Source organism: Pavona decussata, unplaced genomic scaffold (assembly GCF_977016875.1).
Source record: "Pavona decussata unplaced genomic scaffold, jaPavDecu1.1 SCAFFOLD_109, whole genome shotgun sequence".
NCBI classification, from domain to species: domain Eukaryota; kingdom Metazoa; phylum Cnidaria; class Anthozoa; order Scleractinia; family Agariciidae; genus Pavona; species Pavona decussata.
The window spans coordinates 657,313-675,000 of NW_028145523.1; the positions used below are offsets into that span (position 1 = coordinate 657,313).

Consider the following 17,688-nt stretch of genomic DNA (forward strand, 5'->3'; position numbering starts at 1 on the left):
AAATAAAGAAAAAAAAAAATAAAAATTAAAAAAAAAAAAAATTCAACTACTTTTGAAGTAACTATGCTTCAAACTCTGTTCTCCGGCAAACCTAACTTTGCTCAGAGAGGACCACTTAAGTTAATTCGCCAAGATTTAAACCAGCGTAGTTTCTACCAGGAACTTGTTTTCGAAAAACAGAATTTAAACGTTGCAGAGATAATAATTCCACTTTACTCACCTTCAATATGAACGTCCATTTGATCCTTTGATAGAGCTCACCAGACAGTAGATCTCAGGTTCTGTTTTTAGGATCTCATAGCAATGCATTAAAAGAAGGGATCCAGGCTTTTTGTCATGCAAAACAGGCCACGCTTTGTCTGTACGTTTCATTTTCATAGTAATTTATTTTGTCAAACTCACAATTGTGCTCTTCCTTTTGTTGGAGATTTCACCACAGAAGCCATGACCCATACAAACCAGATCAAACATGTTGCTCAGTTTAATACGCTTGAACTTCTTTTTAACAAAAAAAAAATGTGATTCCATTAGTTGTTCGACGAACGTTAGTGATGTGCGAACTCAGATACCATTGGACATGCGAGTGTTTGTTCCGGGCAGAATTCTTTGTCCCGTTAGAAAAACTTTTATGTGGCAAACTCAAATTACAGTTGTAACGGAAGCAAAGTACAACAAATCACTGGTAGGAAGACTTACAACTAACCACTAATATCACTTTCCAAGAGGTTAAAAAAAGTGTTTATTTTTGATTCAGAGACAAAAGAAAAGCGAGTGCAAAACGGAAGTTTGGTCAATTCGGCGAAAAGTAATTTCCAGTTTCACTCTGAGCCTAGGACAGTACTTCATCTGTTAAGACTATTTCAATATCTTCTTTTTCAAGTATATCTATTCTTTTATTTGGATTTATTTAAATATGCTGCGATGTTTCTGTTTGAGTTTATCAAGACTCCACTAATTAATCGGTGTAAAAACAATAGTTTCTTCTGAGGATTTTGAATACTTTTTATTCTCTTTATCTGACACAGGAAATAAGAACAGCCATGTTAACCACCAAAACTATACTTCTTTCATAATTACACTGGCGTTCGCCGCTGTGCAGCTTAATGACCTTTTATCTGCTTACGGTAAGTTTAGGATCTATACGGCTGATGAAACAATACGAAAGAGCTTACTGAGGGAGTTATCTGGGAGGACACTGAACTGATTATTTGCTGTAATAAAGTGTTTTTACGGAGATCAGGAGCAAAAGTTTAATTTCAGTTAAATTCATGTCTTTATACTTTATTATGGCCACGTCATGTGTGTTTGTTTCATTTTTCATGGTAATACTTTATTTCGTCAAACTCACCGTTTTGCTCTTCCGCCTTTTTGAGATTTTCACATCAGCGTTTTCAGATGTTAAGTTACTACTGCGTCTCATAGTTTCAGATTCTCACTTATGTTCGGAGATGCACCTAACCCTGAATATGGGTACTTAACATGAGACATGCCTTTTGTCATGATCATTTTCATGACTTCATGTTCGACAGAATTATTTGCGTTTTACTGAGAATTAAGATTAGGGGACACCTTGTGACGTCTATCATACAGTGCATGCATCTCATTACCGTGCATTTCTGGACATACCCAGATTCTTCTTTTCGTTTATTTTTTCTCCGACCGACCGATCTTTGATTTGGACACCGCATCTTTGCTAAACGGACAAAAAAAGGGAAGTGGGGCGGGGGGGCAATGGCCCCCCGCCATTGTTGACGACCGTGCCATTTTTAACCGTGGTGAGTTTTAGGAATAGGACGTTTTCATCATTTAAGACATGAAGAAAAGGTTTTTTTTGTTTAACTGATATTCAGAACTGTGGAAAACTCCTCGAAAAATTTGTATCAATCGAATGGGGGTGTTTTTTCTCAAAGCTCAATTGTTAGTAAATGGCAAAGACGATCGATAAAAACAGCATAAAACTAATTACAAAACAGCGAAGACGGATCCTCGATGATACACTTGTGGCTGTCCGCAGAGTTGGTTAAGTGTATCAATACTGAAACTGGCTGGGAAGAAAATAAAAATATATATTCTTTGAGGAAAGTTGAAAATATTACAAGCAATGCTTTGAACGAAACTCTAAAGAGCCAATCATTAAACTTTTCGGTTCAATTCTGAGCCGGAAAAACTAGAAATAATAATGGATGGCAATTGATGATTCTCTAACACTTTTCTGTGATTATCGATTGGCGAATACCAAACTAAGAATTCCGAGATTTTTTCAAGCAACAAGCCTGTAAAATGGCGTATCAACTTTCATTTTCGTTGCCAGTACTGTTCCCATGGTGCTTTCTTCCAAGCAAGGGCCAGACAGGAGTCTGTGCAGTCTACGCTATGGGCCTTTTTGTTTCTCAGAACAAGAATACTTAATTAATTTCAAAAGAATATTATTGTAACTTTATGACATTTGTTTTTTTCTTTTTTTAAAATTAAAAAAAAAAAAAAAAAATAAATAATAATAATAATAATAATAATAATAATAATAATAATAATAATAATAATAATAATAATAATAACAACAACAACATAATATGTCAGTCACAGGGGTCCCTTCCGAATAATTCGTATAAATCCCCCATCCTGACCCCCTCCCATCAGCACTCCTCTTTAACCTCAAGCATTAACTGAACCAAAGTCATCGTTCTTAACAATCACAACAGAAGTAAACAACAAACAGTGAATCATTTTTGAATGAAACTGTAGTGTACTTGGGGTAAATAACAGCACTGTAAAAGTGCAGGAAAATGCGTCCGGGAAAGTCACCATTGATTTTGGCTTGATTTCTTCTTGATTAGTTCAGAAAGTGGCCTACAAATTTTTGACCAGTCGCCGAGAGTCAAGTAATTAAAGGCCAATGCAAGTTACTTTGATTCCACATTAAAGTAAAAGCCTATCTATACTCCGAACATCAACGGAGTATCACAAGACAAAACCAAAAGTAAACTCCTAACATACAGATCTTACAAACAATATACACCTGTACAGTGATTTTTTCTTATAACAATATTTTAATTTGCTTTATACATTTTATATACACCAGTTGTACATTTAGGTCAAATTATTTAATTGCAAAAACCAAAAAAAAAAAAAACAAAACAAAAAAACAAAAAACAAAAACAAAAAACAGCAACGAAAAAAAAAACAAAAACAAAACAAAACAAAGAAAACAACTCACAAACAAAAAAGGGCCTTTTTAACAATATCAAATTTCTACTCTAGCCATAAAATACAATTCTGCAATTGCTACAGTGAAAGCCATTAAGACTCCTAGAATCACTCTCTGCAAGATAAACAAAGAAAAAAACAAATTATGACATATTTAAGCGAGTCACCATGGAACCCCTTGATCTTTTAATTGACATAACTCTAACATCTTGGCCATTCAAATGAAAGCTACTGAGCAAAACGTTCCCGTGATGCTGGTTACATGTAGCTATGCCGTGAAGAATCGTAAGTGTGCCGGCAAACATTGAATCGAAGTAAATTGATCTGAACTTTCTCACGATACTACTTACTATAATAGTATACTGTACAAGGTTGCCCGAACATTTGAGAGAATGTAAACACCTAAGTCTCTGGATAAAACTCTAAAGTGAGACCAGTCAAGGTAACAAAAACTACTAAGCATTACTTTCCTGTGTTACTGGGGACCTTCCAATCAGAGTCAAGTACGAGTATGAGTTTCAAATTTCAAATTAGTCACATCCACAGAACTCTCACTCCTCTCGCTGTTTACCAGAATATAAGAAGACCTAAGAAACATGATTGGTATGACAAGCGGTTGTTTAAACCACACAAACTAGATTTGAAAAGTCATGCTCATACTCAATCTTGTACTCATAGTCAAAACTGAAGGTCGTTACTATTAATATTTTATAATGCTGTATAAGGTGGTTTCACCTTTGCACATGTGTATAAGACTATTCAAATGAAAGTTAAGTACTTGAAGAATGTTAATTGAATATGCTACAAAGTTGTTCTAACTTTTTGAGTCTGTTGGTAAAATCCTGATTTAATAAAAAGCCATACCACAGTCCCCCTTGGCGATGCTGTTTATTACAGCTGACATGCTGTCCAACATTACTCAGCTTACATGTGTGCGGCCCTGAAGTGTGGCTTGACTGTGTTTAGTATGTGCTATGTACTGTAAGTTATAACTTCCTTGGAAGTCACTGAATAAAATCCTTGTGAGAATAAATTACCGACTGTACATGTGCAAGTGTTGTCTAGTGACTCAGGCTTGATCATTGAATTTGTCTAAATGAAACTTTTTCGCTTTTGCCAGACTTTTGCCCTGCAATACTAGCATCTACATAACTTGGTAGCAATTGGCTGCTCAAATAATAATATTGCGGCATTGAACCATTTAGATAAGAAACCTAACAAGTTACAGGCATTTTATTTCAATCTCAGCCTATAATAATTATTTAATGCTTCGTTCCAAAGTATGAACAAACCAAGAAATGAGCATTCAGCAATTACTTCTTGGTCTGATGGCAGAAAGAGCAGCACTTAAATAAGTAAGGTGAAGTAACGCAAGTCTTCCAATTGTACATACCACAGACTCAGAAGAGAAGGCATATTGAGTTGCAATAAAACCAAAAGCAAATGCTGCCACTATTGACAAAAGGAAATTGATAATAGATGCCAACTGTTTGCTGCCAGAGCGAACTGAAAATAAAATTAAAAAATTAAGACACTTAAGTAGCTGAAACAACTACTTAAAAAAAAAAAACAACATAAACACATTACAAAAAAAAAAAGACAAAAAAAACCCCAGCTACTGCTGTTAAAACAGGCCATCTGTTAGGGTGCGATAAAAAATCTGATATTGTGCAATATTTTCAGGGTAGATTGTACGATAAGAAAGGACTATTATGCGGTAAATTATGCAAATTATGCGATTTTTCCCTCAACTATTTTAAGCTTGTTTTCCTAGAATTCTGAGAAAGTAAACCACTTTAATGCTGCTTTAGCCTCGATTTTTTCATAAAGGGACAAAAAATAAGCAATTACGAGTGAATTGGGATATAAAAATTTAATTATGACACATACAGTACCGTGCAAATGTAAGTTGACAGTCCCTTCTCGAACTCATTAATAATTCATCAAGAGAAAACAAAGAAAATCACTACCGTGACCGTGGTTTGGATATGTGATCCTAATTGCCATAAAATTTTGCCAACTTTAGCCTTGAATTTCTCCAAGAATTATTGATCATTTGAGAAGCCATATCAAACACTCGAAAGTGTTTCATCACATATCCAAACATCTCGAAGTCGTTTAAAAAATCTGATGAAACACGCCTTCTCGTGTTTGATATATTACTTGAAACTCAAACTTCGTGACTAGATCCTCGAAACTCGAAAGGTTCGAGTATCCAGGCGTGAGTCGAGTGCATCAACTTTCAAGGCAGCGAAACAAAGAACTTTTCGCGTGATAAGTTTTTCACACATCTCATCCAAGGCCACAGTTCGGTTCCTTTCTACAGGAACCAACACTGCGACACAGCCAACTGTGTTTGCGTTTTTGTTGGAGTGATGTGCGCAAGTGTGTGCACATGTATGATCGAGATGGAAAGAGTTCGCTCTTTAAGTGTTTTCTCGGTTCCTTGCCGATTACAACCAAAAGTATTGAGCGTTTTTAATCAAGAAAATGCTGTTTTTGAAGTTTTGATTTGAAAGATTAAGGTACAATCAAGCATAATTTTGTGCATGCAGCATACTGGTTTAGCGGGGCTAAAAGCGATCGTGTGTGTTTCCATTCTCAGCTTGTGAAACAGCGGCCAAAAAAGCCGCAATCTTTTAGTTTCGCTTCCTTCACTGTTAAAACTTGGTTTAGTGAACAAGTAATCCAGTCATCTGTCAGAGGAAGACACTGTTACAATCCGAAATCAGTTGATAGAAAATGAAGAAAACGTGACATTGCCTTTTGAGATTATCTCGATAACAATTATGCAAATTTGTAACACTAGGTCGAAGAAAAAAAAGCGAACGGCCACGTTGAAGTTTCCCCGGTTCCTTGGCAAATTCCACTGCGGTATAATGCACCACCTTGGCTCAAAGTTTTTTGTTGTTTCTTTTGCAGAAGGATCATATGTGATGGATTTGTATCACCAAATCCTGATAGGCTAACTCAAAGAGAAGAATTGTTTGCGTTGCACCAATAGGCAATTCTTTAAGAATGAAAAAACAAGATGCCCGGCTAATGGCATTAACACGGAATACTTAATGTAGCCCCAATTATACCCCATTGTATGTTTCGCAGATGTTTAAAAACTATCCTCCCTTGGCAATTGAAATAATTGTCTGAATGGTTTTATTCAGATATATTGCGTGATACTTATCGTTGTGTTACTAGGAATCATACCAGAAATAACTCTGCAATAACGTCATGACCCCGCTGAACTGGCCTGGCCTCCTATAGCTCTAATCCTTCGCGTTGATTAGTTGATCTGTTTTTGAAAGCGGAGTTTCTTCGCTGTGAACTCTCCCAATTTGCACCGTTTCAACTGTCAAGTACTACCTAGAAGTTATTATTTCGATTTATCGCTTGAAAAAGGTTTGTTTTCTCTCTGAAAACGGCAGATCAGAGTCTTAAATTCGTACATGTGGCCGCCATTGAACAAAAACATCTTTTCGAAATGATGACTTGCTTTGACGTCACACAGGTAGAGATAAGTGGGTCCCCTCCCTCGTGATATACGCGCCGATAATAGATTTTGATTGGGCTGTTTTTGTTCAAGACAACCAGAACAATAAATCCCTTCTGGGAGAGGGTAGAATTTAATCAAGGTTTAATGAATAAATCAAATAATGATTTGACGTCACACAGGTAGGGATGAGTGGGTCCCCTCTCTCGTGATATCATTGCCCGAATAATAGATTTTGATTGGCCTGCTTTTGTTGAAGACAATCAGATTAATACATCCCTACTAGGGGAGGACATATTTTAATGCATAAATTAATTTGTCGATTTGTGACTTTGATGAAGAAAAAAAAAGATACCCGACCGAAACCTAGACACGGCCTGCCCTGCGGGCATTCCGTGTAACTAGCACCAAGCCCCAAAACTGACAAAAACGAAAATGACGCCTTGAACTTCGATTGTTTGTGAATTCGATGGTTTTAGAACGTTTCCTGGGCTTTTTCGAAATTTAATCGTCTTGAAACTAAGTGCAGACGCGTAATTTTTTCAGATAAGGCATTTATTTATGGTTTTTATTTAAGAATAATGTGCGATTTTTTGTGAATTGTGCGATTTTTTACGAATTGTGCAATCCGATGCGATTTGAGGTCAATTGTGCGAAATCGCACCATCGCATAATATCAGATGGCCTGTTAAAAGCCTTTGAATACCCAGTAGGTCCCAGTATTGAGACAATAAATAATTTATTGCCTGTGAGTTGCCTTATTCTATACACTAATCAGTGACTACGGGCCTGAAATAATTATGGAAAACGTTAGTGAGCTCTCAGATTATGTTCTTAGTGGGTGCACATGGTGAATCAACTATGGCTATTGTATTGACATTAATCATGTCTTGTGACTGGCCATGCAAGCTAGTTTTCCTGTCATCTGCATTGACATCAGGCATTTTGTTTAATATATACAGTGTAAATATAGAAAGTTCACGACAAATGAAAGCTGATTTACAATTCGGGTTTCGGGTTGCCCCATTACACTGAATTAATGAATTTAATTGCAATCAACTAAGGCAAAGTCATCTTCTGGTTGATACCCTGTATATGATGTACATGTTTATGCCTTTCATTGAAAATGAATGTGCCATGACTGAAATAAATAAATAAATAAATAAATAAATAAATAAATAAATAAATAAATAAATAAATAACTAACTAACTAACTAACTAACTAACTAACTAACTAACTAACTAACTAACTAACTAACTAACTAACTAACTAACTAACTAACTAACTAACTAACTAACTAACTAACTAACTAACTAACTAACTAACTAACTAACTAACTAACTAACTAACTAACTAACTAAATAAATAAATAAATAAATAAATAAATAAATAAATAAATAATAGTCACCTTCATGTCCCAGTTGCATTCCATCACTTTGATTCCACTATGTGAAAATAAAAATTGCAAAATCAAATTAAGCTGCAGTATCATCTAATTGCCACTTTACACACTGTCGGCCCGGCAGTTTTGGATCTTGATTTTGAATTTTGATTCACATGGATGCTTTGTTGAGAGTGTACATGTAGGCCCAACTTGATAAAAATCTGTTGCACTGCAAAGGTTTCTCTGAATCTGGGCAGACTTATGATTTTATGATTCAGTGTAAAATATACACTGTACATGTGATTCATGCTCTGACACCACAGGGCTGTCAAATTTGGCTGACAAATAATTTGTTGTAGTGTGTAAACTGGCCTTAATCCAGAAAAAATTGGGTGTCTGGGTACTAACTTGAATGTCAAGTTGATTGTTGTACAACACACATGCATGCATTCCTCAAAGTTGACTCATAGTAATAATGAACCCTGGAATGCCTGCATCCAACACCTCATCTCATGAAGTATTCCCCAATCCCTCAAGTAGAGCACAGACTCCCAAAAGTTTCTGGGGTGAATGCTTGAATTTCATGTAGCTCTTAATTCCACCACCACTACCTAAGTATTTTACAAATATGTAAAATTAATTTGGCTGTTCTTAAAATGTAAAAACTTGAAAACTGCATTGGTATGGATAGGTAATTAAATTTTCTGGGAAATGAAAAGCAGCTTCTTTGAAAATTGATAGAACTGGCAAAAGCGGGATTAATGCCTTTTAACGCTCGGTTGTACTTACATGTAAAAATAATGGTCTCTATGCTAATATCCATATCCTAAATCCCCTAAACTTACCTATTTCATTTCTTACTAATTTAACTCCTCTTGACAGTTCTCTATTTATAATAACTGTAAATAATAGGTGTACCTTCCTATCCACATTTGCCACCATGTTATCATACTTTGCCTTGTCTTGTTCATCTTTCAGCTTTTTTAGACGAGCTAGCAGTTCTGGACTCTACACAACAAACAACGTGCAGAAGGTTAAAAAAAAGTTCATTCATTTACCTCAACAACGTACCTGTATCATTGAATACAATGTACAGCTCTACAGACATTGTGGCATAGTGAAGCACACATAAATCTGTCAGACTTTTGCGCTGACATAACCAGACCATGTTTTTCTTACACAAGTTAAGTTTTCTCTTTCTACCTTCAAGAATGTTAAAACAATTAATCAAATTATCAAAAAAAAAAAAAAAAAAAAAAATCAAATTACCAAGCACAATCAAATTCTGAACAAGGACAAACATAGTACTCGATTCAACTGAAGATGACTTGGATTATTACCCAAAAAACTCAAGAATGAGTTACTGGTGATGGTTAACATTTCTCCTTCTCCTTGTAATTAGCACATGGTGGCATGTATCAGGTTCTTACAAAATATTGCAAAAAATTATACATCTGAATAAGCTAAACCTATTGACAGTATTTGAAATTTCACTTTTTTCTCACATTTTTTCCACATTTTTGAAACCTTTCTTTTTACAGGGACAAGCCAATATTTTATTACTTGAAATTTCTAAAAATAAAATAATACCTGAATTACATTAGTCTGCAAACAGCAGACGTATTTCCAGTCGTCACTTCTCTCCGGCGGAGAGAAGCGACGACCGGAAATATGTCTGCTGTTTGCAGGCTAGGCATTTATTTCTTTTTCAACCAGGCCACACTGAAATTCAATACAGTCTTCAACAGTGGGTATTTTACACTTTTATGAGAGTCAGTCTTGATGACTTACATGTACATGTGCAAATCAAAATTAATCAATATAAGACTTGACTGTGAAAGAACAATATTTTAATATTTAATTATAACATTAATTAATATTTAATATCATTTTAATAGTTTTCATTTTCACCTTTTCTGGTAATCTTAGAGGGTGGACATAAACTTCACTTCCCGTCAGCAGCTCATGTAAATATAGTTTTGAACTAAAATCTAAAAATATTGATGGAAAAAAACATTTATTGCAATCATTTAAAAATAAGTCTAGAAACATGAATGTGTGTGTGACAATTTCCAATATAATTTTCACACATGCACATATCTAGTACAGTCGAACCTTGATTATCCGGACCTCGATTATCCGGACTATTTGATTATCCGGACTTTTCTCTCTGGTCCCAATTATTTCATGAATATTAATTAGTTGTGATCATGAAAACTAAAAGTAGCAAAAAGCCCAATAATCCTTTCAAAAGACTGTTGAAACAGCGTTTTATCCTGTGCGCTTTTCAAAATTCGCAAGTGCGACGAGACAATACCTGAATTAAAGTTTTTATTTGTAAATACATACAGGCTGTGTAGATTTCACAATTAAAATGATGTTTTCTTTGCTGTAACATTTTGTTTACATTTCTATCTCATTAATATTCATATTTTCGATTATCCGGACTCTCCATTATCCGGACTATTTACCGAGGTCCCGACGAGTCCAGATAATCGAGGTTCGACTGTACCTACGTATGTGGGCACAAATAATATGAAAATGTTCCTCTTTTTTCAGGGACACCCAATGGGAGTTTTCTCTCAGATCCTTTGAAACGCTATTTTAGGCTATCTGGAGTGCCTTTAAAGTTCTGTAGATTCATTTAAAGCTGCCCTATATTTTTATCTGTTCGGTCATTCTAGGGGAACTTGAATCTTTTCGAAATTACAAGGGCATTTTTGTCCATTTCCCAAAAAGCTTAGGTCTTATTTCCTTTCTGAAAATCTTAGCTGACCTTATGACATTTTTATCAATCCGAAAACACCAGGGCCCAGTTGCTTGAAGCATGGTTAGCGCTAACCCAGGTTAAATGCCATGACAACCTATAGGTTTTAATACCTATTAATCAATGGTTAGCGCTAACCATGCTTCCGGAGCAACTCAGCCCTGGCGCGTATTCTGCCTTCCGAACAGATAATTTACCGAAACGATCCGTTGGGTGCCCCTATTTTTTGGCTTGCCACACTGGGTCGTACTTTCAATTCTTGCAAATTCGATTATGTAAGTAAAATACAGTCATGCACATAATAATTAATTTTTGCTGAATCAGTTTCATTTAATACCTCAACGGAAGTAATAAAATAATCATAACCACTGTTTTGTCATTATTATCGCTGTTGTTGTGTAGTTATATAGATGGAAAGCGAAATCAGCAAGATCTAGCAATAAGATTTTACCAATAACGAGCGCGAGTGGAATAATTACCATTCCACTCGCGCTTATTGGATATGAGATGATTATAGCCATCTCAGATCCAACGCGCGCTCGTGGAATTATTGTTTAATAAGTATGACAGAGTTGCTTGTATAATTTATGTATCTTCTCCAGCTTGGTTTTAATTTGAGCTTACCTTTCTCCGTTTCTCGTAGACATTCCCAAAGTCTTTTCAGTAATTTGAACGGAATTGCCACTTTATCCTCCACAGAATCTGATTCCTTTTTACCTAAAAATTTTTCTGTATACTCTGATAATTCGTTTGCGAGATCATGTGGAATACGCTCATTTCTAATAGCTTCTCTAATGGAATCTTGGATGTGCTTCGTTAAGACAACATCGATCGCCATCTTGTTTCAGTAGAAGATACATCTACATGAAGTACCAAGTACCTACTGATAAATGGCTATCTGATCTGACCGTCGGCTCAGAAATTCGGCAAAGCCGGAAGTGAGGGAAGTGAGGTTGATTATGCTGGGAGGGTGGAAGTTAACAAAGGATTGTGTGTACATGTAAGGAAAAATCTTCGAAATACTTTCTTCACTCTCATTTTTCTCAGTCTGTGGGTTAGTCAATGGACTAATGGAGTCGGTTTCGAGAATTTGCGCGATTGAACTTGCTTGCGATTTATGCGGTGATTGGAAAAAGCTCGGTCATGTGCTGGGGCTCTCGAGGGAAGTTGAGGGAATCAGCGAAGATTACAGAAAGAATGGTGTGTGTGAACAGGCTTACAGAATGCTGCAAGTTTGGAAGCAGAAGAATGGATCCGATGCGACTTATGAAGTGTTGGGGAAAGCCCTGAAAAGACATCCACTGTTGCGTGTTGATTTAGCCGAAAAATACTGTGATGGGGGAAATCAAGACACTTTGAAAACTGGTAAGTGAATAGGAAATTTTACAGTTCTTAATAGACCTTTATCACATGACGACCATGTTGAGTCTCAGGAGAATAAAAAGCTTTGTTTTTGCGCGGCAAGCCTCGCACCGAATTCGCGTCTGGCCGAGGCTTGCCTTGGGAAAAAAAAAAAGGTTTTAATTCCCCTGAGACTCAACATGGCCGCCGAGTGATAAAGGTCTATTCCTGGAGCTGATACTGTGTTAATTTGAGGTTGCAATCCTCCATGGCCATCAACAGCGGATACACGCCAAGGCTACTAATTACAGCCTCATTTGCTAGGGGAACACATAAACAATAATACTACAGTCGAACCTCCTGCAAGCGACCACCCAAAATGCCAAAATTTGGTGGCCGCCTACGGGAATTGGTCATTTGCAAGAGTCGAACCTGAGGTATCCTCCCTTGCAGATGCTGCTTTGGCTTGTCACACGTGCAAAAAAAACATCTGCGAGGGTGGCTAAACCAGCCTGAGAGGGGTGACTCTTCCAGGAACAGGTCATACATTTACTTATTTGAAGAGAATTTATTTAGCTTCTTCAAATTACTGCCCCCTCTTGGGGCCAAAAAAGCTGTTCTGATGCCCTACCCTCAAATGCCTCACTTAAAAGGTAAATTTTCAACTTCAATCAATACATGTAGCTTTTGTCATGTTTGCTAACAAAATAAAAGCTCATTTGAAGCCCCTTTTGTGTGAGCCATTTGCTAACAAAGGTGATATAGGGTTCTTGAAAACCTCTTTTCTCCCACCACTGAGGAAAAAAGCATGCACCCATTCTACCAGACCAGCACTTGACTTTGCCAAAGACTAATGGTGATCATTATAAAAAATATTTAAAAGTCATGTTAATTCTGGGAAAATGCATGGCCTAATGTGAACAACTGAATGACTAAAATATGGTTTGCTGGAGTCATGTAAATTGACTGATGTCTTTAGTCCAGGTTGAGTGCTATTCTAGGCTGAGTTGAAACTAACCTGCTAGAGTAATCAAGGCATCCAATGAAAATAATTATATGAATTTTGCTTTAAAAATTTACACTTTAAAGTGCCTATGAAGTAAAAATTAACTTAAGCTTATTTGATAGGTATTTCAAAGGAAACAAGAATGACATTTTCTTTTTTTGAATATCTTCCTTCGCTCCAGAGATATTTAAGTTTTTGTTCAAAAATTGATGACGGCACAAATTGTTTCAGTTCAAAGATAAATAAGAAAATCAAGAATATCTCGGGAAATATTTTAGTGATGCCTCTCAAACTTGGCACCAATAAAGTGTCCTGCCTATGGACAAAACACAATAACTGAACAACCAGGCTTCGAACCTCAAACCGCTTTATCTGGATCAAGTTAAACACCCTAGTAAGTGTTAGGCCACTGCATGTCTCTTAACCTGTGTAGGCTGGGGTGAGTCATTCTAATGGGAATTAGTGTCCAAAAACCTAGGGCAGCATATAAAAAGAAATATAAACAAGGAGGCTCATATTTTTTATATTAATTAGAATTCTTTAAATTCCACCATTTAATGTAATTGAGGCATCTGATTTTGTTGCTCATTTTCCTATTAGCCTGTTGCAAATTTGAAAATGAATTGGCAATCCTTTGGTTATCTAACAAGGTACAGTGAGAAATGGTTATTATGGCAGATTTTGAGCAAAGTGATTATTTACCCTCAGTTGTAAGAAACTCATACCGAGGGTTTCACTCACAAAAAGAATCCTGCACAAACAATTTGCAGTTTACCCTTCCCCATGACCATTTTCCTAATGGTCCATCTCCTAACTAGAGTTATTTAGTCTAGCAGCAAGCTGATCTGAACACTCAGAACTCACCTACTGGCTTATAAGTGCCATGACTGGTGACATCAGTAGAGCAAGACCACAGTTAAGTTCAATATTATAACAATTTTGTGCCCTGACTGCAGTAGGCATCAATCCACATTACTAACTCAACTTGAAATTGAGCCTGACACATTTCACTCCACAATACCCACAGGGGTAAGGTACACATTCAACCTACTTAAAGGTAGATTCTCCCACCCCACCCCAATGGCAGTGCCATCTCTTTTGACAAATTTGCCAAAATCATCAAATTCGTTAACATGGCTGGTTTTAATCTGTTGAGCTAGTTTAAGGAAGTTTTGCCAGGATTGTTACATTTGCCAAAATCCTCAAAACTGTCATTTTGGCAGCCTCTGTGTGTTTCATAGTTATTTGCATAAGTTTGCTAATTTGAGGAAATTTTGCCAAATTTGTCACAGTTGCCAAATCTGACAAATCATCAATTCCGTTTTAAGATTTTGTTAAAATAACCAAATTTGCCATTAGGGGCATTTCTGGATATAAGAGCTGACCATTCCCTTTAAAAAAGAGCTTGAGCTTTTTTAGCCTCCCACGCAGTCGTTTTTAGGGGACTCGTATTACCTCCTCCCCACAAACGCCTGCTTACCCAAGCGCCACATTCCTTTCCGCTGCTAAGCCAATCACAGTGAACCTTCTAAAATCTGGAAGGTTGACCTTGACCTCAGAACACCTCTCGCGGGAACAGTGAAAAACATCACGGCGGAGACAGAACTCGACCGAGCTTACGTGAACTTTGAGCACACATTCAAAATTTCTCGTTTAAATGCCTATCAACTGACTGCAATCAAAGAATTTAGGACGGGAAATATCGATGTTTTCGTCAATTTGCCGACTGGTTACGCAAAGTCGCTTTAATATTTATGAAGCTTTGCCTTCAATCTTGTCGACCTTGTCGTTGTGGAGGAAACCGAAATATTACCCGATATGTCGGTAAACTTTAAAAATTTTGCAGTTGAAACTCACTTTGTTGTTGTAATTTGTTCGGGGGCATGTACGCGTGCGACATTTTCCACAAGGAGCCGAACACAAGTTGATACGCTCTTTGTCGTTTAACTTTCTGTTTAATAGCCTTTAATGGACCGATAAATACTGCAGATCTCCCCTTGATACCTTCTACATTCGTCTTTGCTTTCTCGAATCAAGTAAGTCTCTTGTGGCACCTCGTACAAACAAACAAATCTGCTCCAGAGTTTCCGCACCCGTAAGAGGTGATATCTTCACCGATTGTCAACTCGATCAGACGGGGAAGATCGATTACACTTTCCCCAAGATTTTGAGTCTCCCAGCAGATAACGTCGCACAAGAAGCGCTTGTATTCACATTCGATATTTGTTTTGGCGTTTCAGCCATGACCAGCCATTCCAGAAGTGAAAAATATATATACTCCAACTTAACTCCCGCATCTCTCAAGACTGTACCAGAGACTGTACAAAGCTTGCGGGAAATGGAAGCGGCCGTCGTAACCAGCAATTTGATTTGATATCATCAGACAATGACCCGATGGTGATTGGCTAGGGTGCTTGGGGAGTAAAACAATGGGAAAGGAATGTGGCGCTTCGGTAAGCAGGCGTTTGTGGGGAGGAGGTAATACGAGTCCCCTTAAAACGACTGCATGGGAGGCTAGAGCTTTTTCAGAGGGTCCAGGATTCCTCTTTTAATAATTAGCCACATTAGACAAGAGAAGCCAACAAGAACAGGGACCTTTAGGGGAGGAAATGTCTGTTGATATCATCATCCCCTTCTGAATTATTTTAATACAATTACTTCCTACAATTAATCCTGTTTTTTTTTGCTTTGTAGACATGCATAGTTTACAAGGACACCTCAAGTGTGGAGAAGTATCCTCAAGTGACCTGTTCAACATTGCAGCTGACCTTGGCAAAGAATGGATGTGGGTTGGTCGTCTGCTTGGGCTTGAGGACACTCCATTGGATGGCGTTAAAGAAACTCATGAGCACCCGAATGATTGGTGTTATCAAATGCTGTTGCTATGGAAACAGAAGAATGGAACTCATGCAACGTATAGCTGGCTGGCACAGGCGTTACTCCACAGAGCAGTAGGCAAGCGTTTCTTTGCTGAAAAGTACTGCATTGAGCTCCAACAACCTGCAGATGGTGGTAAATTTGTTGCTTAATATGTTTACTTTGATATTAAATAATAATTATTACTTACAGTAACTGTAACATTGTAGCATAGATTTCAGTTACATTAGTTTTATCCGATCCTGGGGGATCTTCTCATTGAGCTGAGATGATGTTATTTTGCGATAATGTCGTCTCAAAATGACAGTTTCTGATTGGCTTAAAAACTGTCATGTAAGCATGACAGCACAGCACTTAAATGGGTTCGGCACGCACAAATTAAAATTTTACCTCTGTGAATGAACATGCGACGTTGGATGGTGTTGTTTATTTCTTTTCATTTGAGTTTACAAAGCTTCTGACACTGTTCAAGGACCACTTATAATATATTTTTGTGGTGAACATGTACCATATACAGCGAATACAACTTTTTTCCTGAAGGTAAGCGAAAAAGAGTGATTATATATTCGATGAAGAGAAATTTACTTGAAAGACTATCTTGAGTGTGAAAAAGGGCACGGTAAATAACAATGAGCTTAAATTCCAATAAATTATGGCATTTTCAAAGCAAAGGGATCTGTTTCTTTTCTGATGTCTCTAAATATCTCTAGAAAAAATTGCTGCGTTCTCTTTCATGGTTCATGGCATCTAAGCTAGGATAACAATGCTCTGTTTTCATTTTTGGGTACTTGTATGGTTGCTCTTTTTATTCTTGCTTCTAGTTGTGAGGTTTATTCATCATTGTTTCTTTTGTTGTTTATTTCATGGCAGTAACAAATTTTCAATAAAATTTGCTGGTAAAATGTTTAAACCTACTAGCTCCTTTATTTCATCAATGGTATGTGCTTTATGGACTGTAAATTTTGCCTTTTCTTTATTTTGATGTAAAAATTAAAGCCAAAAATTCAAATAACCCACCTCGAGAAAAAATTCCGCACACGGATATTACCATGGCTACATGCCCAGTTTGACTGAAGTAAAAATTTCTCTTCCAATCAGTGCAAGATTACATTCTTTATCTGTTTATTCTCTCCAACAAAATGTTAGTATCGCAATAAAAGAGTAAATTCGATTTTGAGACGGCATTACAGCTTTATAATGACAGCTAGTTTGGAGAAAATATATTCCGTATTGGGCAGAGTCGCGAAAATCGAATTTAGTTTATATAGTTACCTAAATGCATAATCTTTTCACTTGAACTGAAGGTCATTGTGTAGTGATCAAAATACGTATGCAAAATCAAATTTTATAATTTATTGAGATAAAACTGATCAGAAAATCAAAGATTATTAAAAAAATAATAATGCTTTGATAATAAGTTTTTGATATAGCTCAGACTAGAGATTACAATGGGATGCCGAAACCAGCGGCTTAATTATGGCACAGGTGGTCAGGCAAAAATAAAAATTTTTTGTTACAATTCCAAAGATAATACTACATAATTAACAAAACAAATTCAAAAGGCATCTTAGTTAAAACCCTAAATAAATACAATTTTACGGATAGAAACAATTAGCAAGAT

The 17,688-nt window shown here is 36.6% G+C and overlaps 2 protein-coding genes across 4 annotated transcripts in view; one reads left to right on the top strand and one right to left on the bottom strand.

The window, feature by feature from the left end:
* Positions 1 to 3,027: 3,027 nt before the first annotated feature.
* LOC146470914 (vacuolar ATPase assembly protein VMA12-like) lies at positions 3,028 to 11,716 on the bottom strand. Its single transcript, XM_085121420.1, has 6 exons — positions 11,468 to 11,716; positions 9,988 to 10,067; positions 8,995 to 9,084; positions 8,101 to 8,137; positions 4,598 to 4,710; positions 3,028 to 3,319 (listed from the first exon to the last, which is right to left on the bottom strand). The coding sequence occupies exons 1-6, from the start codon at positions 11,679 to 11,681 to the stop codon at positions 3,242 to 3,244; spliced, it is 612 nt and encodes a 203-aa protein (XP_084977546.1). The 5' UTR covers positions 11,682 to 11,716; the 3' UTR covers positions 3,028 to 3,241.
* A 53-nt stretch (positions 11,717 to 11,769) lies between these two features.
* LOC146470915 (uncharacterized) overlaps positions 11,770 to 17,688 on the top strand; it is a 10,749-nt gene continuing 4,830 nt past the window's right edge. For 2 of the 3 annotated variants that reach the window (XM_085121416.1, XM_085121417.1), the window contains exons 1-2: positions 11,771 to 12,208; positions 15,885 to 16,202. In XM_085121416.1, the coding sequence (XP_084977542.1) occupies positions 11,914 to 12,208; positions 15,885 to 16,202 (613 nt within the window). In that variant the 5' untranslated portion in view covers positions 11,771 to 11,913. Of the gene's footprint in view, positions 12,209 to 15,884; positions 16,203 to 17,688 lie in introns of all 3 variants that reach the window. The other variant, XM_085121418.1, reaches the window with a different exon arrangement.

What these genes read in the sequence shown, in the direction of transcription:
- LOC146470914 (XM_085121420.1), bottom strand. Translation starts at nt 11,681, where the DNA reads ATGGCGATCGATGTTGTCTTAACGAAGCACATCCAAGATTCCATTAGA. An exon ending in TCTACGAGAAACGGAGAAAG is followed by an intron (nt 10,068 to 11,467) that starts GTAAGCTCAAAT and finishes CAATATTTTTAG; the next exon opens with ATTTTAGTTCAAAACTATAT. An exon ending in TGGCAAATGTGGATAGGAAG is followed by an intron (nt 8,138 to 8,994) that starts GTACACCTATTA and finishes ATTTTCACATAG; the next exon opens with TGGAATCAAAGTGATGGAAT.